This window comes from Sitophilus oryzae, unplaced genomic scaffold, assembly GCF_002938485.1.
Source record: "Sitophilus oryzae breed Bouriz unplaced genomic scaffold, Soryzae_2.0 scaffold_494_pilon_pilon, whole genome shotgun sequence".
Taxonomy (NCBI): domain Eukaryota; kingdom Metazoa; phylum Arthropoda; class Insecta; order Coleoptera; family Curculionidae; genus Sitophilus; species Sitophilus oryzae.
The window spans coordinates 1,678,535-1,705,249 of NW_022147078.1; the positions used below are offsets into that span (position 1 = coordinate 1,678,535).

The following is a 26,715-nucleotide window of genomic DNA, read 5'->3' on the forward strand; positions in this document are numbered from 1 at the left end:
CATGGCAAATATAAAATCCCTCTATCAAAAAAGTTACTGATATTCTTTAAATTGAGTGCCTGAACGAATCAGATAGGTAACTCTTTTTACTTTCGTGAAATAGAAAAGGAAAATAATAAAACAAGTGACAGTTCTTCCTCTTCTTGCAAAAATCAAAACGAAATGTCATAATTGACAAAAGTAAAATGTCATCAGCTTTTGACATTTCTAAATATTAGACCAATGCCGTCTCTAATAGAACAGCCACGGAGCGAGATTTATGACGTCACGCTAGTCAGATACTACGGATTAATAAATATGTTGTAGAATACATGGAAAACGTAATTATTCCTCGTATTTTTGGTTTGTATTTTAAAAATGATATAGTTTACATGAAATATACATAATATACAGTTAATAAATACAATATAATATATACCTATTTATAGTAATAAATACTTTGGCAAATAAAACTATGAACCATAAAAATGCAGCAAATGTTTTACAATATACAAATAATGAATAGTTGGTGCATAAGATAAGGGGTAAAATGTAAAATATATTTTAAATTTTGGGGTTTGAAAATCGATCTAATTTAACAAAAAACATTCAATATCTACTAATAGTGTATTATTATTTGCAATCACAAAATTTATTTATATATTATAATGTTTACTGCAATTAATAAACTAATATAAACTTGTCAAAAGATGACCACATATTTTTTTAAATTATTATTCTTAACACAAAAACTATCTACATTGACTATGGAGTACGATTTCAGCCATATTGTAAAACATTTGCTGCATTTGTATGGTTTATAGTTTATCTGCTAAAGTATTTATTACTATCAATAGGTATATATATTGTATTTATTAACTTTATATTATGTATATTTCCTGCAAACTATATCATTTTTAAAATACAAACCAAAAATACGAGGAATAATTATGTTTTCCATGTATTCTACAACATACTTATTAATCCGTAGTATCTAACTAGCGTGACGTCATAAATCTCGCTCTGAGGCTGTTCTATTAGAGACGGCATTGCGTCAGCATGGCCGCAAGTTGATAACCTAATAAAATTAACACTAGAAAAGCCCGCGGGAACTGTCAAATTCAAAGTTATTCGTTTTACAGACTATATGTAATAATTTACAATAAATACCTACATATTAGAAAACTTGTATTGATGGCCAGTGTCAATTTTTTCCAAACGGTTGAAAATATTAAAGATTTAAAAAAAATACTGCGCATTTTTAATTGATTGTTACAAGTTGTGTTAATTAGAAAATCCATAAACCTTATGTAATAATTGTTTTTGCGGTATTTCTAAAACCTTCCTAAAAAAACATAACCACGTCAATTTTATTTAAATTTTCCTAGAAAACACTGCGCTTTGTTTAAACTTCACTAACTGTTTGAACATCGCCAGAAAGATCACTTTGCAAATAATTTTAGCACGAAAACATACACATTTCAAATGTTCCGTATTTTTAAACCCACAGATTCTAATTTTAGTGTAGTTAATAATTTGTTTCCAAGGCATTGAGTATATTTCGTGATATTACATTTTTTGTAGAAGTCAAATCTCATTCAAATCATCGCTTTTAAAAATATCTTAAAAAATATGTTTATTTTTTTAAAGTTTAATGCCCTCTAACGGACAACCGAAGCACTTTTGTATAAAGGTAAAATGTGTCCAATAAACTTATTTTGATTTTAAAAATACTTAGTAGTTCTATGTCCACGGAATATTGGGACAGCCTGTATAAACTTAATTTTTCAAACTTACCGCCAAATTTGGTGAGAGTGTCGGCCCGCAACTTGTAACGAGGAATCTGCTCCTCCAGGAGACTGATGATCTCTACTTCGGGCAGAGATTCACCACTGCACAGCTCTGGAACAAAGAAAATGCTTATTTTAGTAACAAAAATCAAAGATAACAATATCACAAACGCCATATTGGATAACTTAAACAGTCAAGAACATATAAGTACTAATTCAAACACAAGAAATATAGTATATAGCGTGTACCCGCGACGTCGCGTCGTTCGCGTCGAATTAATCATTTGTAATGGTGATGATAAAGCAAAGCAAGAATTTCCTGCAAACTGGATAAAATTTTATCACGTTTATTATTATATAACTTGGTAATATTTGAGGGGTAGTTTCATCTCGTTGGAATTTGACTTTCGAAAAATCCGTTTGCCAAAAATAAGCTTTTTACGTCAAGCAGTTTAAGCAGACTCGTGGTTAATCAATTACACAACTTTTTGGAACACCCTGTACGATTTTTTAAAAAATTTCAAAATATGTAAAAAAACAAAATAAATTATGCGTGTCCAAGCGTTTTCCCGAAAGACTAACCGTTTTTTAAATAACAAATATTGTAATATTTGAGAGGCGTTTTCACCCTCTTGGAAGTCAATCCGTTTGCCAAAAATCAGCTTTAAACCTCAAGCAGTTTATGGTCATATTTTATGAAACACCCTGTATAAATTTTTAAAAAATCTTAAAATATGTAAAACAAGAAGATAATATATCTATACATATTTAAGCGTTTTTTCGGAAACTTGACCGTTTTTTAAATAAAAATATTGTAATATTTGAGGGGTGGTTTCACCCCCTTGGAACTGGAATTTCGAAAAATCCCTTCTTATCGAACCTGTACATCCTAGAATCAACCTGTATGCCAAAATTGAGCTTCTTACGTTGAGTGGTTTGAGCAGGATCGTGATTAATCAGTGAGGATTTTATATATTACTGTGATATTAGAACAGATAACATTAGTATAGATCAATGAAAATATTACACAAATGCCCTCCTAATTAACAGATTTAGGTCCCAGTGATTTTATTTTCTTCCCCAAGACGTAATATTTTTGGTAAACCAATTACTTTATGAGTTTATTGAAGATTAAATACAATTCTACGATATGAACGAAAAAAAAAACAGCGTAAAAAAACCATGCCAAAATTATCATCGATTGTCATTTCTCGGCCGTCTCTGACGCCGTTTTTTTTTTGATCTTATGGTACTTAGATGTACGATGGTTTGGATATAATAACTTTTTTCTTTTTAAATTTCTTTTTTCACTTTTTTCAAGAAATAACTGTGGTAGTAGGTACCCTTCGATCTGAAATTTTTCATTTTTTCGTGAGAATTTTCTTCATGGTATCAAAAAATAACAAAAGAATTTTCCCGATAGTGTTTTTTTCTCTTCATCTTTAATCAACAATGCCTAATAAAATATTAATGTAATTTCAAAGGAAAAAATCGCATATCTGTGATCTGTGGCAATTAAGAACGGACATAGAACTGTTACTGACCTTTTTTTCTCAACTTTGTCTTTGTTTCAGACATGGAAAGCTCGTTCTCACACAATCCTACTTTATGTGAGATCAAAAAAAAAAAAGAAAAATAAAAGAATAATAGTAATAATTGGTAATGTAATCTAAATTAAGAAGGAGTTTTGCAGGCAAACGAGAACAATGACTGAATTAAAATTGAATGAACGTATTTATCTCAAATTTTTTGTTTATAGGCAGAGCTTGAGGTACACAAGCTTTCATATTTATGTCCCTGAATATAATTCGAAGACATATTTTATAATATAGAAAGGTACAGTATAGTGAAATATAGAATGGCAATTCTATTCAATATCTCCTGGCCATCTTCGAGAGCCTATTTACTCTGAACTACCTCTCACTAGGGCACTAGGTTGATAGAAAGACAGATATATTATCCTAAACGAGTATCAAATAGCACAGATATATCTCTGTAATGAGATAGTATTGATACAGGAGAAATATTTTGACTTGAATTTGAGGTTAAACTTGCGGTGACAGGTGTCGGATTATATTTCAATAGGTTTTGCGAATTGGTCATATTTTATTAACACTTTTGTTAACATTTAATAAGTGTTTCATTAAGAAATAGTTTTAATTAATTGAAAGGCAAACATACAGGATCATATATAAAAAAAATTACAGAAACTCTCGCCAATATATACTCTGTTTTTTTTCTCAGGTAAGATTTCGACAGACGATGACAGAAGAAAAGCAGATGACGTCCCATACCAATATATTTATTTTACTAAAAAAAGTTTCTAATAATTTTTAAGTTATCTATGGATGGGTTTAAATATAAATCCGTCATGCGTCGTGTCTTGTTGTTTTTAACTAGTTTATTGGTTTATTTAAAAATGACAGATCGTATTTCAATTTTATTGATTTGACGGAACGATGAACGACAAACGGACGCCGATGCGTATGAACTCGCCTTTAGATTTTTGTCATTTTTGACGCTTGTCAAAGTCTTGCAAAATTATAGGTTATAATTTTGTGTCAACTTTTGTTAAATACCCTGCGTTTTGGAAGATGATGCATTTTGATTCGTATTATTACGTGTGTTTTGTGTCTTTTGAAGTCAAGTGGAGGAAAAATCGAGTGAAAATTAACTGTAGACCCAGAGCACAGTTTATGTTTAATACTCGCTGCCCAGGCAGAAAGTCTTATACACCAATGAAGTTGCCATCGATAAAGTTTGTATACCATCTCGTCGTAGATAAGTGCATCTCGTATATGGTAGAAGGATCAAACTAAACACATACTAAAAACTGGAGTAGCTGTAAAATATCGACATCACACGATAGGTAAATAATGGATTTTAGTACTGCAGAAAAATAATGTCAAAAAGTACTGGTTTAAAAAAATTAAGATTAAAGTTAATTAATCAACCTTTAAGGTATGAAATTTGGTAGGTGTTATTATTAATAAAATAGTTTGTTTTATTTACCTATGTTGTTTTATTTATTCCTGTGGAATATTACAAATTTGTATTTGTACATAAGTTATATTGATAAATATAATCATAAATGCGGGTAGTTTCATAAAGCTTGAAAGTAAAAAATAGTTCTTTTTTATATTTTTTTGGTATGTAGTGTCTTGTTCCTGTTTGTTTTGTATTAACCCATACCGTTTTCATTAAATAAAATAACTCGATTACATTTTTTCAGTTTTATACAGTTTTTTTCACAATATTTTGAAGTAATCACTTGTCATCTTGTCAATCAAATTTTAAATATTTCCTGCTATGCGTTCCAGTTGTACCAACTTATTTCTTTGTAAAATAAAATAAACTACTTTGAAATTAAAATGACAGACACATCTATCACTGTTAAGGATCTTCTCGTTGGACAGACTATATAAAAAGAAGCCAAAGCGAGAGACTATAATCAATGCCCTCTATACAAGATCAGCCTACGGGCGGACTTTTGTTTACTTCATCAGCTGTACATACTTAGATATTGGGTTAGATTCTGTATTCATATTTTGTCGGTTGATTTTTGGTATTATTTATTATTGTAGTGCAAAAAACTAATTATTTTGGTGTGTTTAAGTGACATAAAGTACTACCAGATATATGGTTACTATGATGGTCACTCTGTTTCTCATAAAAAAACACGAAATATTACACGTTTTGTTAAGTGCTTTAACCTAAAAGTGCCCATAAATTTTTTATTTATCGTGATTTTTGTGTGTGTTTTTTAAGACTCTAACAATTCATCAATAAAGCTTAAGTGGAGTGTGTTTTTGGTGCTATGCCTCATCTTTGTTGTGTTCCTGGTGGAAAGGATAGTTATACTAGGCAGCCTAAAGTATCCGGAAGAGCAAGAAAAGTGGGTACGAGTTATAAATCAAGACATTCTATTGAAAATATCTTTAATAAATTTAAAAATAATATTCTCCCAGGATGGTATTACAGAAAACTGGACAATTATGTTTATTTTATTCATATTGTGGAATCTCCACTCCAAGTGTTGTTGGTTCAGCTTCGATAGATTCAAACACGTAAGATAAACACGTAAGTAGGTATTATGATCTAGGGAAAAATAAAGAATATGTGTATTAAAGATCATGAAAAAGATTATTATTTTGAGTTCAACATTAAAAAAGATTTTTGTAAAGACAAGAATGATAAAGTTTAAAAGAAGAATGTGTTTTTGGTTGATAATATAATGTATGTAAAGCATAACATATTATATTTGTTCAGTAATTTTTACTGAATAATGTTGATTATTTATAATACCAAATTAATATCAAATAGTTAAGTGATGGCTGAATACAATATGAATAAAATTGGTATATTTGCAATACAAAATTAAGATTTAAGAATAAAGGTGTTACTAAAAATACTATGAAATTCATATTTCTTTGTTTTAATTGGTTGAATGTTATTTACATTTTATGTGTAAGAATTATTCCGTATCATCGAAAAAAATCGGCGTCTAGTTGGCTTGGAAATGAACATCGATGACATTCCCTAAATAATTGTACACATAAAATAATTAACTAGAATTTTACAATCTTGGAAAATTTGATATTCTTGAACCTTGTTTCTAAATATTCTAAATTTTTTGATTTTCTTGGGATTTAGGTTCGGGAAAAACGCTGATTAAGTTTTCATTTGGTTTAAAAAAAACGTTTTGGCTAACATTATAGCATTCATCAGTGTTGTGTCATATGAAAAAAATAGTGTCGAATATAATCCAAGTTAGATAGTTTTAGTGTTAAGAATAATAATTCTAAAAAATATGTGGTCATCTTTTGATAAGTTTATATTAGTTTATTAATTGCAGTAAACATTATGAGGTGTGAATTATATATGTAATTTTTTGGATTATATTCGACACTATTTTTTTCATATGACACAACACTGATGAAGGCTATAGTTAGCCGAAACGTTTTTTTAAACCAAATAAAAATAATGAAAACCCAAATGAAAACTTAAATCAGCGTTTTCCCGAACCTAAAAATCCCAAGAAAATCAAAAATTTTAGAATAATTTTACATATAAAATGCCAGCGATCTTCATTTCATAGCCATCGCTGACGCCTTTTTTTAGATGATATTGTATTATTTGTAAATATAATTTTTCGAACATTGATACTTGCAAAATATACATATAAATTTTGTGAATGCAAATAATAATACATCACTATTAGTAGATATTGAATGTTTTTTGTTAAATTAGATCGATTTTCAAACCTCAAAATTTAAAATATATTTTACATTTTACCCATTATCTTATGTACCTATTCATTATTTGTATATTGTAAAACATTTGCTGCATTTTTATGGTGCATAGTTTATTTACCAAAGTATTTATTACTATAAATAGTTATATATGTTGTAGTTATTAACTGTATATTATGTATATTTCATGTAAACTATATCATTTTTAAAATACAAACCAAAAATCTGAGGAATAATTATGTTTTCCATGTATTCTACAACATATATATTAATCTGCTATATCTAATTAGGGTGACGTCATAAATCTCGCCCGTCATAAATCTCGCCCCTTTTAATAGAAGGCACTGGACCAACTATGGATTAAAAATTGATGGTATGTAATCAATCGTGCTCTTTACAGCCTATCCCACCTGACTTATTTACAGATATAACCTTCGAAAAATTATAATTTTTTCCTATTTTAACACAAAATAACAATGTTATCGATCAAAACGACAGAGATTAAATTACAGTACTTTGTGCGAATTTAACAAAAAAAAAGTGATCATGATCCAATTCTTGCCTTATCACTTTGCAAAAAATGATTGCCGGCAATATACAAAGAACATTGATTGATGTAGATTTATACTATAAAAATAATGCAAAATATTTTCAAATTAAATAAAAACGATGTGGTTTTGGTTTAATAACTTTTCTATAAAAACAGACAATGGATCATCTCTTTATCAGCTTGGCGTGAAACGTATTTTAATTATTTTTTTTTTAAATATTTGTATTAAATAAGATGAATTTCCTTTTTTTTTCAAACCGTTTTAGATACTGGCTTTTGTCAAACACCATGAGATCATGAGTTATAACTCAAAACAGGGGGACACGTACATTCTACAGTACGATATGTCTATTTATATTATTTCTCTGAAGTTCTTTCTACGTAAGAGCGTCTCTATGATTACCTATTTCTCTAAGGTGCTATTGAATTCAATAATAACAGTGGAATTCGTAAATAACCTATATAGTTCAATAAATCTGATAAAAAAATCAATTGTTCTAAAATTCAGTAGGTATGTACCTCTCAAAAATTCTTCTAATGTAGCAAAAAACCAACGATGTTACAAACTGAAGCAGACTTGGCACTACATCATGAAGCAGGTTAGTTCTTGACACCACAAAATACAGATATTAATTAATTTTGAAAGTTTAAAACGATGACAATTCATTATAAAATTATCTTATCAACAAACAACGGATTTTTTTTGCAAAATTCCTACAAATTATCAGTACACGACAATAAAAATGATAAGAATGGCAATATGAAATAATTAAAAAACAAAAATCACATTCAAAATTGCACATATCTATTAAAAAACAATTTGATTTAATCACCAGTCTTGAATAACCACAAGAAATATAATAAAAAATATTAAAAACTGTCAAGTCACAGAGACGTAAATACTTTTTGTGGTTGCTGAAATAATTAGCAAACAACTTGTTAAAATGTCAGATAATCTCTTATGTCAATAGGTTTAAAAATTAAGTGGAATCCTGCCAAAAGATATACAGTATGTCCCCGAATCTTCTGTACAAGAGAAAAAAACGTTAAAGAAGCACAAAATTTATTTAGTTCAATGTTTCGGAAGGAAAGGGTAACACTTAAACAACAGCAAAAAATATGACGTACCCACCCTGTATCTCAGAAACTAAGATGTTTAAGACACACATTCATAGAAAAATTTTCCCTTAGACTAGGTCCAAGAATAATAAATTAATAATAACTCTTAAATAATAGCATGTCATTAAGAAACACCCTGTATATTTTATTTTAATTTTTCCTGAAAACTGTATGGAAATCTGCAAAAGTATAAAAAAGATTAAACATTTTAGAACAAACAAATAGTTTTATAAAAAATGCATTTTCCCCAAAATGATGCGACCAAAGATATTTAAACTAAACGAGTTTAAATATTGTTACGGATTCCGTGGGTCCACTATTTAAACTCACGATAAAATACTTAACGAATTTATTTGTCTCACTCTGTACACACAACTTATACTATTTACAACACAATTTATGCAACTACTATTACTCTAACGGTATTTCGCGGTATTATCAAACTTCAGACTATCTTCAGACTGGTCCAACTGTCAAAGCGCGGGCCTTATATACCCCCTGGCGATGGTTTCTGGAATTTTCTAAAGAATTCTGTAGTTTTCTTTTACTTTCTGGCGAATTCACCAGGTTCCTCAATGCACGTTGCGGTTATGCAACCAGTAATATACCTTGACCTTAACATTGCCCCCTTCTCAAATTTGATCGTCCCGATCAAGGTTTCCTGTCTGGTATCTCTTCAATCGATCCAGATGAATTACTTTCATCTTACTTCTAGGGCTGCGTTGAATCCGGTACACAACATCATTTATCCTCTTGATGACTGTATAAGGACCTTCCCATACTGGAGTTAACTTTGGGGATCTTCCTTTCTTGCGCTGTGGGTATACCCTATCATCCTGTTGAAATCCCGTAGAATTAGCTCTGAGGTCGTAACGAGCTTTCATCCGGTCACTGGCTAGCGCAATCTTACTTCTAACGTGCTTATGAAAACGTCCAGTAATCTTCCCTTCCTAACGATTCTTTCGAACGACAGTCCAACGTTATCTTGTTCCATTTTTCCTCCAGATCGAGTACTTGGTCCTTGTCTATGCGCAAATCTTACAACGTTGACACCATTTCTTAACATCTTCACAATAATCCACCCAGTAAAAACGGTCTCTCAGCTTGCTCAAGGTCTTGTTTACCCCAAGATGGGCTCCAGTTTTACCACCATGAATTTCTTCCAATACCTGGGTGACTTTCTTCCTTGATACCAGCAACTGAGTTGTTACTGTCCTGCCATCCGCACTTTCCCACGTGCGCTTTATCAATCCATTCTCAATCACCAGTGAATTCCACTGAGCCCAGAGAGCTTTGAAAACGAGCCCTCTGTCCGCAATATCCTGCCACGGTGGTCTCTCGCCGTTACCTTCCTTGAGCCGTAGTATTGCTCCAATGCCTGGATCTTCTATTTGATCTTTCCTCAATTGTATCGTCGTCCATCGTTCGTCAGTTCTCAGTTTAAAATTCTTTACTCTGATAGTGCTTTCGCGATGTTGCATTTTCTTGCCCAAGGTAGCTCGTCGTCGATCCGGTTCGTTGTCGATAATTTGTACCCGTCCTACACGGCACTCAGAGGTTTTCTCCATTTTCCCGAACACAGTCTTCTTGGTATCACCAGGTGTCATTACAATTTCCGCTGATCTTGCTTCCATATTTCCTGGTCTCTTCTCTTTAGATACAGCAAATTCCTCATTTCCGATTTTCAGGATGTTTCTATGGTGATCGAACGAAAAACCATGTTGACTGATCACATCCATACCCATGATAAAATCATCTTCAATGTCTGCCACTAAAACGCTATGCCGAAACTTCAAATTCCCTAACTCCAGTTCCATGAAAGCCTCTCCCCGTACAACGGCCATTTCCCCCGTAACTGTACGTAAATACACTCTTCTTCTAAGAGGCATAATCTTCAATCCTTGCACTGAGTTAGTCCGCACCAACGATACCATAGCGCCTGTATCCACAGTCATTCGAATTCTTCTACCATTGACCTTCCCGTTGATCACCAAACTGTCAGCGGTTTTTCCTAGACTCCTAATGGAAAACATCCTAGGGGCTCTGTTTTCTTCAGCCAATACTCGCCCATTAGTATTAATTTCCTGGTGCCTATGTTCTCTGAAGGGTAAACGGAATCGCATTTCAACGCGGCAATCCCATTTGATGTGGCCATTCCTGCCACATCTATAGCAACTTATGTCCTGGGATCTTCCGATATGCCGATGTTCTCTTAATGATGAACGGAATGGCATTTGGATGCGACAATCCCGTTTGATATGGCCATTCCTGCCACATCTATAGCACCTAATATCTTGGAATCTTCGGCTGTTGCTGACTACCTTGTTCATTAGTAACTCACATAGTTTGTCGACTTTCTTACACATCTCCTCCAAACCCCTGTGAGTGCTTTCGGGGTGTTCCTCGACCGTTACCGATCTTATCTTCGGCCTAGGGATGGCGCTAAAAGCAGCCTGAATTTCCAGCGCCCTTACCAGTGCTTCGCTGCTGGTAGAAAATCGGGATATTTGCAGCGCCCTCTGTAATTCGTTGTCCCTCAGTCCGCTGATAAAGCACTGAGCAGCGAGTTCCTCCCTAAATCCTTCCGGTGTTTCTGGGTATGCTAGATGTACCAGCCGACGTAAGTCTGCTTCAATTTCCTGCAGACTCTCTCCGGACCTCTGCATGCGTGTCTTGATCTGGGCCTGGTAAAGTTGACGTCGATGTTGGTCGCCATATCTTCTGTCCAGTGCAGCGACCAAAGTTTGGCGTTCCTCAAGATCTACGGCTTCTTGGAAGTGGTTCTGCTGTTCCTGGCAACGTACTTCCCACATTGCTTGTTGCTGTTCCCCCAACCTTTTCTGAAGTCGAATTTCTTGATTTTCTAAGATTTTCTGAAGCCGGTCCTGTTCTTCTTGTTTGTCTTGCTGTCGTTGAACTTTCAAATCTTCGAAAATTTTCTCAAGCCGGTCCTGTTCTTCTTGTTTGTCTTGCTGTCGTTGGATTTTCAAATCTTCGAAAATTTTGTCTTGATTTTCTAGAATTTTCAGTAAGCGGTCTTGTTCTTCTGCTTTCTCTTTTTCTAGTCGGGCTCGCTCTTCTTCTCGTTCTTTACGTAGTCTTTTTTGTTCTTCTGCCTTCTCTCTTCTCATATTCTCCATAAAATCGCCCAATAATTTGCTTACTTCCTCCATTTTCTTCGCTTGCTCCCTTGTACCAACCATAAAAATACTCTAATTCGGTCTAAAAATCTTCCAATCCACTTAATTTCTTCTTAAAATCCTCTTGAATCGCACTTCCGACACCAATTGTTACGGATTCCGTGGGTCCACTATTTAAACTCACGATAAAATACTTAACGAATTTATTTGTCTCACTCTGTACACACAACTTATACTATTTACAACACAATTTATGCAACTACTATTACTCTAACGGTATTTCGCGGTATTATCAAACTTCAGACTATCTTCAGACTGGTCCAACTGTCAAAGCGCGGGCCTTATATACCCCCTGGCGATGGGTTCTGGAATTTTCTAAAGAATTCTGTAATTTTCTTTTACTTTCTGGCGAATTCACCAGGGTCCTCAATGCACGTTGCGGTTATGCAACCAGTAATACACCTTGACCTTAACAATATCTTTGGTTGCGACATACTACAAAGGGAGAAAAAAATATAAAGACTTACACAAATTAAAAATAATCATAGTTTTTATTTCTTCTTTGTAAAGCCTTCACACTGGGCGTTTCCTCATTTAATAATATTTTATTGTAGTTCAACAGGTGATACAAGAAAAACATTCTAAGGAAAATGCAATACATATTTATTTTATTCTAAAGTCTGGTTTATTGTAGGTAGACTTTATAGTGCGGACATTTGTATTTAAAAGAATTTAAATAAATAAGGTTCATAAAAAAGAGAATGTACTGGCTTGCCCTATCATGAACCTGCCATTTCACAGTATCTAACTAGGAGACTATTATATCGTTTAGATTGTTATTTGAAATTATTATAATAGTTGTGCTAAGAGTTTCTAATACTATAAACAGACAAACTTGAATGTAAAAAACGAAGGGAAACTTTTAAAGGGAAACGCCATTTTCTATAGGAGATAGACGAAAACTAATATCGGTGTCTGGAGCTCAAACATGATGGTGAAAACCGCACATTGATATCTGTTGGCGTTTTTCAAAAATGTGCATTTTTAAAAAATCGCTATAACATTTTTGCTATGGAAAATTTTGTATTTTTATGAAAACATTTCCAAAGCACCTTTTTACGTAGAATTTAATGGTTTAAGTATATTTTTTTTAATTAATTTAAAAATTATCAACAAAAAATTTGATTTTTTATATGGGACACCCAGTATATTTTTAATTCATTGAAATAATTTTAAATTATCTCTCCAAAAATATAGCAACTCGATATTTTTCTCGATTTCTCTTCGAGAAATAGTGTTTTTAAAAATTCGCCCACTTTGAATAAGTAGCCTTTGAACCGCTGTAATGCAAAAAAAATAGTCTGTGAGCAGCAATTAAAACGAAAATAATATTTGCAATGACAAATTCAGAATTTTATAACCATTTTAACTATATTTAACAACATCAACACGCTTAAACTATCTCTAATAACAATAAAAATCAATAGCAAACCAAGACATGAAATTTTGCTACAGGTGTCGATATATCGACCGAATTCTGTTATGGACAGACGAGACCGTTTTTGAACATTTCTCGCGGAATTCATTAACTCAGTGGGGGTGAAAGATACCCTCGCATAACCGCTAAATACTTCTAATTTTTGTCTAGATTAACAGACAATTTAAAAATAAGAACTTTTATTCTTCCGCAACGATAAAAATCCATAGGCGCTAAATCCGGCGGCCTGGAGCCTCAACGGCCAACAGCTGGGATCTTGGTTAGCTATTTAATAATTATCCTAGAAATTAGCTGCAAAAATTTGAGGCGGGACCTCGTCTTGCTGGAAAAATGTTTTCGAGATCCATTAGGGACAGATCATCAATAAGGGATCCAAAGCCTACTAGTTAAAAGTGGCCAACTTTTAAATACGTCCCAAATGAAAAATCAATTTTTCTGTTGATAACTCTTTAAATATTAATTTAAAAAAATATATACTTAAACCATTAACTTCTACGTAAAAAGGTGCTTTGAAAATATTTTCATAAAAATACAAAATTTTCCATAGCAAAAAAGTTACAGCGATTTGTTAAAAACGCATATTTTTGAAAAACACCCCGTAACTCTTTTTTTCAACTTTTTTCTATAGAAAAAGGTGTTTCCCTTTAACAGAGTCCAATTTGACCCACCCTGAACAACTTTGAAGAATTGGAAGATACTTATAATAGAGTTATAAAAAATCTAATTATGAAAAGATGACGAATAATAATTATGACTCAATAATCAATCTACGAGAGAAATTTTCAATGACTCGACTGGTTTTAGAATGCAACAAGTTATTTCATCGTAGAAGAAACATGTTCAATGCTTCGACCATTGAGAATGGTAGTCGATGAACTCAGATTAAAAAAAAATCTTTCTTTACGGCTGTAATAAAACAGAATGACTTCTAGCCATATATGTATAGTACCCGGTAGAAAGTACTGCGAAAAAATCGTAATACAATGAAAAGAAATTGGCATTCACAGATTTATTAGTTCATCTTTTACATAATATTGACGTAAGGTTAATATATGGTAAATGGATTTCAAGTAGCCATTTGAGAGATTATAGGAAGTTCAATAATAATGAGACACGATTGGGTGTTTAATTGTTAATAATTAATTTTAACTTAGATAGGAAACAAGAAATCGCCAACCTATCCGAGTCAAGCAGCACTAAGGTGCCCATACACATACAATTCTCCTGCAGTTCTAGGACTGTACGATCTGAACTGAACATCTAAACTTTATACAACACAATGCAGTTACGTCGAACTTCAGAATTGGGACTGTCAGTTTTTGAACTGAAGGAAAACTGTGCTTTCACCACACACATAAAACGTATCATCAGTTTAATTGAATGAAAAAAAAATCTATAGCAACTGCAGCGACTATGAAAAAAGCTGTGTGATTTTCATAGAAAATAAGGGCACCTGTAATTCATTTGAGAATGTTATAAATCGCTAAAAGAGGTTTCAAATCTCTTGAATTTCTATTAATATTAAATAAATTTTATTAAAAATTGAACTAAAATTGTTAGTATCATTAAAAACAATTCAAATTCAAAAATTGTATCAGTCAAATTCCCTCATTTAAGGTGAATATTAAAGTAAATATAAATACAGCTCATTCTAAGCTCTACTTATCTTTAAGAAAAATTTAAATCATTGTTGCAATTGGGCCTTAATGCCATTTCGAATGAACAATAGTATTAATAATGTACATTATAATAATAATAAATTTTATATCATAGTGTGTATTAAAACTACTAAAACCCTTTTAAATTGATATTATATTAACAACTTTTGTTTTTTAATCCAAAAAAAAGTTACCAATTTTCTCAATCAGAATATTTGCGGTCCTGAAAAGGACCTCCGTTTTCCCATGTCCGTCAAGGTAGGTAATGGGTAAACGGTAAAAAAACAGGATAATGAAATTTAAAAAATTACAAAAATTGTTCAAAAGTGCCTCCCTCTTGCATTAAACAATAACCCAAATGATCATAAAATCCCCTCCACACATTGGATAACATATCAGGGGTGACAGTGTCAAAGGCATTAAATATTTTCTGTCTTAACTGCTCCAAGTTTTTAATTTCTTCATGGCCGTAAATTTTAGATTGTATGTACTCCCATAAAATCATTCACCGAGAAGTCAGGCGAAATTAAATGTCAGTCTAAACAAAACTGTAATTTTTGAAAACTTGTCAAAATTTGGACACACGCTAACTGGACTTGATTTTCCTATGTCTCGAAGTCTGTGGACTTTTCTGTATAATCTCACAGTAATTTAATAGATTGCTCGTCATATTATATCAGCTCGTAGGAGATTAGGAAAAAAAAAGATATTTATAGTTTAAAAAATAATTTATTTAACAAAATTTAATTAAAGACGTGACAAAATAGTTACATTTCTATTGGTTCTATCGGACTTTTTTCGACTGTATAAATCTTTATTTTTTGTACTAACTTTAATGCATAAAATATTTTCAATCTAATAAATAATTTAATGATGTAAATAAGAGGAAATTTCTCACATGGGTGGTCAAATTCTATAGTTTTCATTATATCAAACAGCCTCTGAATGTTTTATTCAGTGCAAAACTCATCAAAATTTAATATAAATAATTTTTCCAGCCCGTCAAAAAAAAATGAACAAATTTTTCCACTTTCATGATCAAAGGCTTTTAAATGGGTAAATAATTTCGAGTGATCCAGAGATTCGGATTCTTTTGCAAATTTTAGACAAATATCACATTGATGTATTTGAAGACCCTTTTTAATGATGTAGTCAAACATAATTAAAGGCATTTTGAGTTGAAAACATTTCTCAGAGGCTGTTTGATTTAATGAAAACTATAGAATTTGACCACCCATGTGAGAAATTTTCTCTTATTTACATCATTAAATGATTTATTAGATTGAAAATATTTGATGTATTAAAGTTTACAAATAAAGATTTATATAGTCGAAAAAATTCCGATAGAACCAACCAAACTATTTTGTCACATTGTTAATTAAATTTTGTTAAATAAATGAATTTTTTATACTATAAATATCTTTTTTTCCTTATAAATAAACACATTTGTATCCCATTTTAAATAAGATATACAAATTAAAAAAACTTAGAAATAACAGTTCAAAAGTTCAACAAAAATCCTACACGCGTTTTTAAAAAGAAACATATAACCACGCACTATGTCACTCCAGCAAGTGAATACGACACAGCATGGGTTTCCGGACTAAACGACTGGTGTATTTACACCACTCAATAGGCGTGTCGGGTTTGCCGAACGGTTTCCGATGCAGTCGCTTTCTTTCGCATCTGTTATAGGTAATTTGTGCCAATGTACCGTTTGTATCCAGGAAGGGTTCATAGTTTCATAGTTGTCGATTTTCAAATAAAAAAATCTAAATATGTGAGGGAAGCTACACCATAGTTGAAAATGGTTGAATATGAATAATCATCATTTAAAAGTATCTACCATCTTGTAACAAAGATCTAGATCATAAATATAAAATTTAATGTTATATCTCCATCAACACGCTAAAAACCCTTCCATTACCATTCATTCGCATCAATTACCATCCATTATCATCAAAACTCACCAGGGTACTAATCAGGTTCCCACCTTGACCTCCTAGCAAGTACCAAACCTAATCGGGTATGAAGTACCGCCGCGGTTCGATCACTGAACTGAGACGAACGAGACCGACCGGTGACAGACCGAGCAACGAATGCAATGATATCGACGCGGAAGACGCTGGAGTACTACCAGCTGCCGGGTACCATCGAGAGGAAATAGTACCAAGAACGGTGCTACCGGCTAAAGGCATTCGTTAGATTCCTAAGACACCGGTAAATGGTATAATGGCAATGGAATGACTGTGAACCTGCTGTTATTTGATATTTACATACGCGTTATAACAACATACCTTTGATGATGGAGATAAGTATACAGGGTGTTTTAAAAAACATGTGCCGTCTCCAGGGTTGGGTAGAATTTTAGAATTTTTAGAATTTAATAATACAGACAAGTCTGGATAGCAAAGAAACAGCAATTTGTGCCTTCTTGGATATTGCGGGGGCGTTTGACAATATACCACATAAGGTGGTCAGGCGATCTCTAGAAACAAGAGGGGTGAACAGAACTATTATTCGCTGGTTTTGGGAAATGCTGTCAACACGAACAGCAGAGGCTCAGATGGGCACCAAAACTGTAGCTGTTAAAACAACGCAAGGAACTCCACAAGGTGGAGTAACCTCCCCTTTGCTGTGGAGCTTGGTAGTGGATGAACTACTAGACGAATTAACTCTAGCGGGAATACACTGCATTGGGTATGCAGATGACATAGTCATCATCGCTCGGGGGAAAAGGCACCCTGTGTAATATTATCCAAAGACGACTCCGTATCACTGAGAGATGGTGTAGGACTGTCGTGCTGAGTATCAACTCAGACAAAACCGCGATAGTGCCATTCACCAGAAAGCGAAGTCTGAAAAACTTGAAAAGAATTCAACTAGATGGAAAGGTAATACTGCCAACACAGGAAGTTAAATATCTGGGAATAACCCTGGACAGTAAACTCCTGTGGAACAGGCATATTAAGAACACTACCAGCAAAGCCATAAAGGCTCTCATGATATGCAGAAGACTGGCCGGAAATAGATGGGGCTGCTCCCCTAACACTTTGCGCTGGATGTATACCATGATAGTAAGACCCATGATTACTTATGGAGCAGTTGCCTGGTTCACAAAACTAGAGCAACGGACGGCAAGGCTAAACTTGTGCAAAGTCCAGAGACTAGCATGCGTTTGTATCACAGGAGCCATGAAAACCTGTCCAACAGCAGCAATGGAGGTCATTCTAGATCTAACACCACTGCACATTGTCATTGGTAGAGATGCCCATGCGACAATGATTAGAATGGTCACTAACGGAATTAGAACTGGGAGAATTGTCAGATCAGGGGCTTGGAACACCCTCAAAAAGGAAATACCACTCCTGCAACTCCCAGTGGACGATATGCCAAGAACGTACAACTTTGACAAACATGTCAATGTAGTATTGAGCAATAAGAAGGATTGGAAGAGCGAAACGCTTGCCCAGCAGTTAAAAGACCATACCATAACTTGGTATTCTGATGCTTCCAAAACCAATACGGGAACAGGGATCGGAGTGTTTGGGCCGAGAGCTAATTACTCCGAACCAATGGGCACTTACCCTAGTATCCAACAGGCAGAAATCTACGCTATCGAGAGATGCGTACAACTTATCTTAGATAGGAACTATCGGAAACAAGAAATAGCCATCTTGTCTGATAGTCAAGCAGCGTTAAAGGCGATCAACTCAGTATCAATCAATTCGAAATTGGTCAAAGAATGCATAGAGAAGCTGAATAAATTAGGCAAAGAAAACAAAGTCCTCCTACACTGGGTGCCTGCTCACCAAGGGATAGAAGGCAATGAAAAAGCAAATAATCTAGCTAGGAAAGCAGCGAACACTCCACTAACTGAACCAGAACCGTTCTGCTTTCCAAGTGGTAACCAACTCAAGGCGGAACTCAAGAACTTGGAAGATTCCATCCGCAACCTGGAATGGAAATTTTCCAATGGTCTAAGACACTCGAAGAAGTTTCTGAGGGCTTATGATGAAGAAAAATCACAGATCTTCCTGGGTCTGAGTAAGAACAATCTTCGGATTGTCACGGGGTTTTTAACAGGACACTGTCTCCTCAACGAACACCTCAGTAGATTGAAACTAAGAAGAAACGGCGAATGCAGATTCTGTGGGGAAGATGGGGAAACACCAGTACACCTCATCACTGAGTGCGCCGAGATGACAACCATTCGTGCCATGAATTTTGGTACGACTGATATTGGAGATGGAGAACTACCTTCTATAAAACCGTCCCAGATACTGGCTTTTGTCAAAGCCCTGGGACTGTATGATGAGTTATGATTCAAGAAAGGGGGACACAATGGATCTGTAAGGTCGAAGTGATTAACCCCCCTCCCACTCATTCTAAATTCTAAAAAATTCAGGGTTGGGTAACGACAGAATTCAGGGTTGGGTAACGAGTAGAAAATTAATTTTCTACGTGTATGTAGAAAAGTGCGTAGAAAATGTATAAAATCTGAGAACAGGTACAAAATTTATTTTGTATATTTAATGCCGTTTTTTCACTTTAGAGGTTTCTTCCTTTCTATTTTCTTTATATCCTATAAATGTTAAAACTGGAATATGTGAGCACGAGCTATCTCTCTAGTCTGTGACGGTACTAACTCCCTGAAGATAAAAGACAGTAATCGATCTGAAGACTATTAGAATATTTTTTTTCTGTTTAATCTGAAGACCGTACAGAAAAGTCTGATTTTTTTTCTTTGAAAGTTTTCATTTGCCTATGGTTTCATAAACTATACATACACATATAATAATTATTGTAGTTTGTAGTTCTTACTTTCATTATGTTAGATGTTATTTTTTTTTGTTGTTCTGTTTCAGTCTTACCGAAGTTCACAGAATTACTTGGAAACTTTGATCTTACTATTGAAAACTTTTAAGATATCCGTAAACTTCGACTACAGTGTATAACAAATCCAGAAAATGACAGAAAATACGATACGCCTGTGAATTATAATGACACGACAGTCACTGTCACGCATCCTCCCAATATATAAAAAAAAAACAAATAAATATAAACTCAAAAAAATGCTTACAATATACAAAACCAATTTTCTACGTGTCGAAAATTAGTGTCTACGTGTAGAAAACACGGTAGAAAATATAAAATTTTCTACCTACCCAACCCTGTGTAGCAACTTTTACCCTCCAAATTACATTCAAATCCTTTGAATAAGAAGACTAAGGAAGGAGCATATCAAAAATCTTAGGTACACCGCGATGGGCCTCAAATATGGCCGACTTAAATTCCGGTTTATCAGTGTCGTTCTAATTTTATTTAAAAAATTGAAAACTATGATGTAGGGTAGACGTGGGGTAGACTTAATAATTTGTTGTTTTATTTTACGTTGTGAATAAATGTTGGTAGTTATTAAAATTGTTATAAAAATATATAATTCTAATAAAAATAGATAAGTTATAATAAGTATTTATTAACACAAACATCCGATACGCTACTGAAGCAGGTAAGTCAAATTAAAGTATCTAAATTCTTTGACATCTAATCTTTGACAAGTAATAAATAAAAGCTAAAAATGCAAGAAAAATATATAATTTAGTTAATTTAAGTGAATTTCATAAATGATCGGTTTACTACACGTATGTATATTATATAGTCACTTACTAGCGAAAAAGTTGTTCCATTATTTCACTCAATTTTTTGCCGAGATCTACCGCACGCTACACAACCAACTATTTTAGAGTCTTTTCGATAAATCGCGATAGTGTCACTGTTAATTTAAGTTCTGCCACAATTTCCATCTAGATTTACTACCTTTACACAACTATCAGTAGTAGAATAAATAATAAATAACATAAAATAAGCTCCGTAAAGACTGACAAATCCACAAAATTTCAAATCAAATTCAAATGTGTCAAATGAATCGTCAAACAGAACTGTCAAGGATCCCCACCCTAGAGAGCTTTTATGGTGGCTTTTCCGCCCACCATGCATGAATACATGGATAGCATTATGCTCCTTCCTTAGTCTTCTCATTCAAAGTTCAAATCGCTAAGAGCACTTGGAAGAGAATTATAATAAATTGAAAAAAAAATTATTAGATTATTATTACGTGCTTTGATTAAGGCTTTATTAAGGTTTGGTTTGGCAGAGCTTCACCATTTGCCATAAAATAGCGAACAATTTATTACAAAACCATATAAATTATATATCACTTTAATCACAAAACTTCAATCTATTTCTGTATTGTAACGGAATTTTAAATTATGTCTTTATTTTCGAGAAAATTTAGTCCAAACTTAGACAAGGAAAGAGAGGGGACGGGTAACACGCATATTCTCCCGTGATCGGATAGTGAGGCCAAAATTCGATCGGCGGCCATACTTTGGTGACAAGATTTCGAGGTGACACCGAGCGAATTTTTATGTTTTTTGTGACAACTGTTTTGTTTTAAATTTATAAACTGTGTTGTTTAGTATGGTGAGATGTTCAGAGTATGGCTGCAAAGGCCGAAGCGAGAAAAAAGTGGCTGGAATTACATTTCACAGGTAAAATCGATACACAACTTTTGTTATGTGGTCATAAAATGTACATTTTTTTCATTATAGCAGTAAAAATATGTAAAATGCTTTTAATATGTCTTGTACTACATCCAAACCAAACTATTTTTAATAATTCCAAGTAGTATTTTCAATATCCTGTATTATAATTAATATTTGAAACTATAAATATTGCTACTCAGACCGGATTTCACCAGTGGCGTAGGGAATTATAATCAGAGAAATACAATTTCTGCAATAAACATTTTTTTATATATTTTACATGTAAAAAAAGTGTAAAGTATTGTTATCAAATATGTAAAATAATTAAAAATTCTAGTGATAAAAAATCTATATGTATAGTTATATAAAATTTAAATTTACCTGCCAAGATTTTTTGGGGGTGGGCTACTTGTTATTACATACATATATTTTTTTAAATATTCTTTCAAAAAATTTGGTAATTTAAGAGTATAATAATAGTTTCAGTGAGTAATTAATAAAAATTTAAAAATAAATAAAATAACACAAAGCTTCCAGAATTGTTTAATTTTTATGTGAATTAATTCGGATATTCTTAAAAATAGGATATTCTTATGATTGAAGGTAACAAATATTAAAAATTACATTATTCATTGAATCTGTACGCAAGTGTGAAGGGTAACGGCTAGATTCATTATTATACCGTATGGTCGAAAAAAAAAAACGACGTCCAGTTGGCTTGTAAATGACGATCGACGACATTCCCCATATAATTTTACATATAAAATGACAGCGATCTTCATTTCATAGCCATCGCTGACGCCGTCTTTTTTCGATGTCGTTTTGTATAGTTTTTATGTCATTTTATATGTAGAATTATATGGGGAATTTCATCGATCGTAATTTACAAGCCAACTGGACGTCGTTTTTTTTTCGATTATACGGTATAATAATGAATCTAGCCAATTATCTTCACACTTGCTTACGGATTCAATATTCAATGAATAATGTAATTTTTAATATTCATTTGTGAAATTGTCATTTCCAAACAAACAAGACGCCGTTTTTTTCGATCATACAGTATATATGTATATACACGTTTAAAATATATGTTATCACATTATTTTTTATTTAATTATACATTATACACACGTTAATAAATAAATAATTGTCTTGATAGTCAGTCCACTGTGACTGTTAAATAAATTTTGCATTATCGACTTAGATATTCTGATATTATAAAGGTGAGACTATAAAATACAAAATTGTATATGCGTTACTCAAAAATGAACGATATATTAGTTTACGTTTTAATAAATATTTTGTACCGTCTAGGTACAAGCTAATTTCTGATGCTACGCCATTGGAGAATTTTGAGTGGTGACAACTTGCCTCACTTTCAGCTGCCGTGTTACCTGTCCCCTCCCTTTCCTTGGCTAAGCTCTTGCCGGTCATGAACTTTGAATAAGAAGACTAAGGAAGGAGCATAATGCTATCCATGTATTCATGCATGGTGGGCGGAAAAGCAACCATAAAAGCTCTCTAGGGTGGGGATCCTTGACAGTTCTGTTTGACGATTCATTTGACACATCTGAATTTGATTTGAAATTTTGTGGGTTTGTCAGTCTTTACGGAGCTTATTTTATGTTATTTATTATTTATTCTACTACTGACAGTTGTATAAAGGTAGTAAATCTAGATGGAAATTGTGGCAGAACTTAAATTAACACTGACACTATCGCGATTTATCGAAAAGACTCTAAAATAGTTGGTTGTGTAGCGTGCGGTAGATCTCGGCAAAAAATTGAGTGAAATAATGGAACAACTTTTCGCTAGTAAGTGACTATATAATATACATACGTGTAGTAAACCGATCATTTATGAAATTCACTTAAATTAACTAAATTATATATTTTTCTTGCATTTTTAGCTTTTATTTATTACTTGTCAAAGATTAGATGTCAAAGAATTTAGATACGTTAATTTGACTTACCTGCTTCAGTAGCGTATCGGATGTTTGTGTTAATAAATACTTATTATAACTTATCTATTTTTATTAGAATTATATATTTTTATAACAATTTTAATAACTACCAACATTTATTCACAACGTAAAATAAAACAACAAATTATTGAGTCTACCCCACGTCTACCCTACATCATAGTTTTACATTTTTTAAATAAAATTAGAACGACACTGATAAACCGGAATTTAAGTCTGCCATATTTGAGGCCCATCGCGGTGTACTTACCTAAGATTTTTGATATGCTCCTTCCTTAGTCTTCTTATTCAAAGAAGAGTCCAAACGTAAGGAACATTTTGTTGACGTTTGACCATCAAAATCTTAAAAATATAGAAGTTGTCTAAAAATGTGCTACAATACGGATATAGTATAATCCTTTATCTTTAATTTCCTCCTTCATTTGTGTAAAAATACCTAGCAACGTTCACTTTGCTACTTTTTCGGACCAGTGAAATGGCCCCTTAATAAAAACCATCAATCCGCACCAAAGCATCTTTTAATTTCGGATATTTACCATTGTTCCAATTGGTCAGCACCTCCCCCTGCTTCTGCCAGTCCCTCAAATTGACAGATCGGCCGGCCCTGACCCTAGGCCTGCCCTTCACAGTTCTCTCCATACTGTTCGGCCCGCACCAAAACCCGCGCTCTAACCGACATGTTGACACATCACTACGTCAATCGGAACAGTTTTTGTCACTACACTTCTTTGAGTCACTACAGTCTTAGTGATTTTCCGAAGACAATATTTGTCCGATAGTTTTTATTTTATAACCAATAGGGTATTTTGGTTCGTTGGAAACAATACAAGCGAAAGGCGCTGGTATAAGAAATGTAAATTAGATTATGGCTGTGTCGGTATTTGTTATTGGTAACGGTTTAATTGTGTTTATTGCTTATTAACTAGTAGTGGGAACTATCGAATGAATACTATCGAAACATTCGATAGTTGCAATTCATTCGAATAATTCGATAGTTAGTAAGAAAACATTCGTTGAAAACTATTCGAATAAAAATTATCGAATAGATCCGTCATCTGCCTTGAAATATTGTATTCTAGTAATTCGGCAGTAAAAACCATTCATTTATACAATTCATTCATTTATGAAATTCATTTATTCGTCAGGATCGATTATAATAAAATATTAACTGAATTTTAGTTGTCGCCCGGCGACGTAGGTTTCTTTCCGAGAAACCCGACAGCAGTCGGTGGCAATGCTATGAAAGAAGCCGGCATCTTTGATTTTTTGCGGAGTCAGATATAGATAAGGACACATTATTTTTTTTATTGAGGTGCTAGTATTTACACAGAAAATACATTATGAAGGGCGCTGTTGCCATATTTTGGCATTAGTTGATATTAGCAAAGAATATTATTGTTTGGCTTTAGTTAGTTAGGGATAGTATGTCTATATATTCTGCATTTTTTTTTATTAATATTCTGTTGTTACACTGCAATAATACTTGTTATTTTGGATGTAAGAACATGAAAGTGATTTTTAATGTTTTTAAGCAAAGACTGGTTTAATAAATAATAATAACAGTAATAATTTGTTATACCTATTAACAACAAAATTTAAAATGATTTAATATCAATATTTTTTTAAGTAGTAGCAAAATATAAACAACAAATTAGATGTCAAAATTATTTATATTAGATCCTATTTAAAAATAATATAGTCTTTAAATTTTTTGGCAACGTTGGTTTGTTAAATAATAATAATTACAGAACTAATTTGTTATATTAACAACAAATTTTAAAATCATGAAATATAAACATTTATTAATTTTCTAAGCATGCAGTGTAATGGAACGAAAATATAAATAAAAAATTAGAAATCAAAATTATTTATATTAGGTGCTTTATATCTCTATTTAAAAATTATATTAATTAATTATATTACTTTTACTGGCATTTACTTTAAAAAATAAATGAAATATTTCTTCGCAAAAAACTACATGTTAGAGAATTAGCATAAACAAAATACAAACATCGTTAACTTTTTTTTTAAATTGGCACGTGTAAAACTTTCATTTTAATTTTCTCACCCCATAGTTTGAGTTCGATAACCCCCCATTTACTTAACCACATTACTTAAATATGATTATTAAGTTCCAACTAATTCATATTATTAAAACATCTAAAATGCAAATATGTATTTTTAAAATTAATTGTAAGTTCATCTCATCCCTCTTAAAAATTGCTACTTCTCAAAATTTCCCATTAAAAAATAGACCATATACCATATAAAATTAAATAACTGAAAGATCGGACTACGGAAAACAACACAAATTTTCGGAAAAATTTTGACCACCTGCACATGCACACAATCGTCAATAAATAAAATTAAAAAATAACTACTATTTTAGTATTTTAACTATTTTAATAAATGCAAAAATAGCACAGTATTTATACGGCGAAGTTATAAAAATTTGGAAGAACTAATAATGCACTGGCGCATACAAAAATCAAACGAATACTAAATTTCATTTATCAAAAGCATTCGATAGTCGTGGCTCAACGATAATCATTTAGTCGCACGGCGAGGTTGTCACATATGCTTTAGTATACAAATGAATGAATGATTTTATTCGAATAAAACCATTCGATAGTTGAAATCATTCATTCATTAACCATTCGATAGTCTAATTCATTCGATAGTTCCCATCGCTATAATATTAACCACTTCTAGGCGTTGCTTAAAAAATTGTTTAATTAATTTCAAGAAGTTTATGGTCATCAAATTGTCAAGATTTGTTTATTAAATAAATTTAACAGCCATTTTTTTATACCGGGTTACAGTTGAGTGTTGGAACCTTTGGTGTTACACAGCAAAATAAAAACACTAAATCACCACAATACACCAAAACACTTTTACTTTTACACCGGACGCGCGTTTCTGAACAGCGGGAAGGTACAGCAATGGGTAATCCATTGTCTCCATTTTTGGCTAATTTATTCATGAGCAGGTTTGAAGTGGAGGCTAAGAATCAGTTTGAGTATTTTCCAAGAGTATGGTTTAGGTATGTGGATGATATTTTTGCTGTTTTTGACACACATTCAGACACCATAGATAATTTTATTTCTAAGTTAAATAATCGTTTTCCTTCCATTAAATTTACGCATGAAATTGAGAACAACGACAGATTACCATTTCTAGATGTATGAGTTATTAGAAAT

At 32.6% G+C, this 26,715-nt stretch overlaps 1 protein-coding gene across 3 annotated transcripts in view; it reads right to left on the reverse strand.

Annotated features, from left to right (window-relative positions):
* The window catches only part of LOC115886533 (trafficking kinesin-binding protein milt), an 83,938-nt gene that overhangs the window by 38,099 nt on the left and 19,124 nt on the right, over window positions 1-26,715 (reverse strand). The window contains exons 2-3 of one of the 3 annotated variants that reach the window (XM_030905734.1): window positions 24,052-24,354; window positions 1,777-1,881 (exon numbers count right to left, since the gene is read on the reverse strand). In XM_030905734.1, coding sequence (XP_030761594.1) covers window positions 1,777-1,881; window positions 24,052-24,154 — 208 coding nt within the window. In that variant the 5' untranslated portion in view covers window positions 24,155-24,354. Of the gene's footprint in view, window positions 1-1,776; window positions 1,882-8,090; window positions 8,110-24,051; window positions 24,355-26,715 lie in introns of those variants that run through there. The other 2 variants (XM_030905738.1, XM_030905736.1) reach the window with 2 other exon arrangements.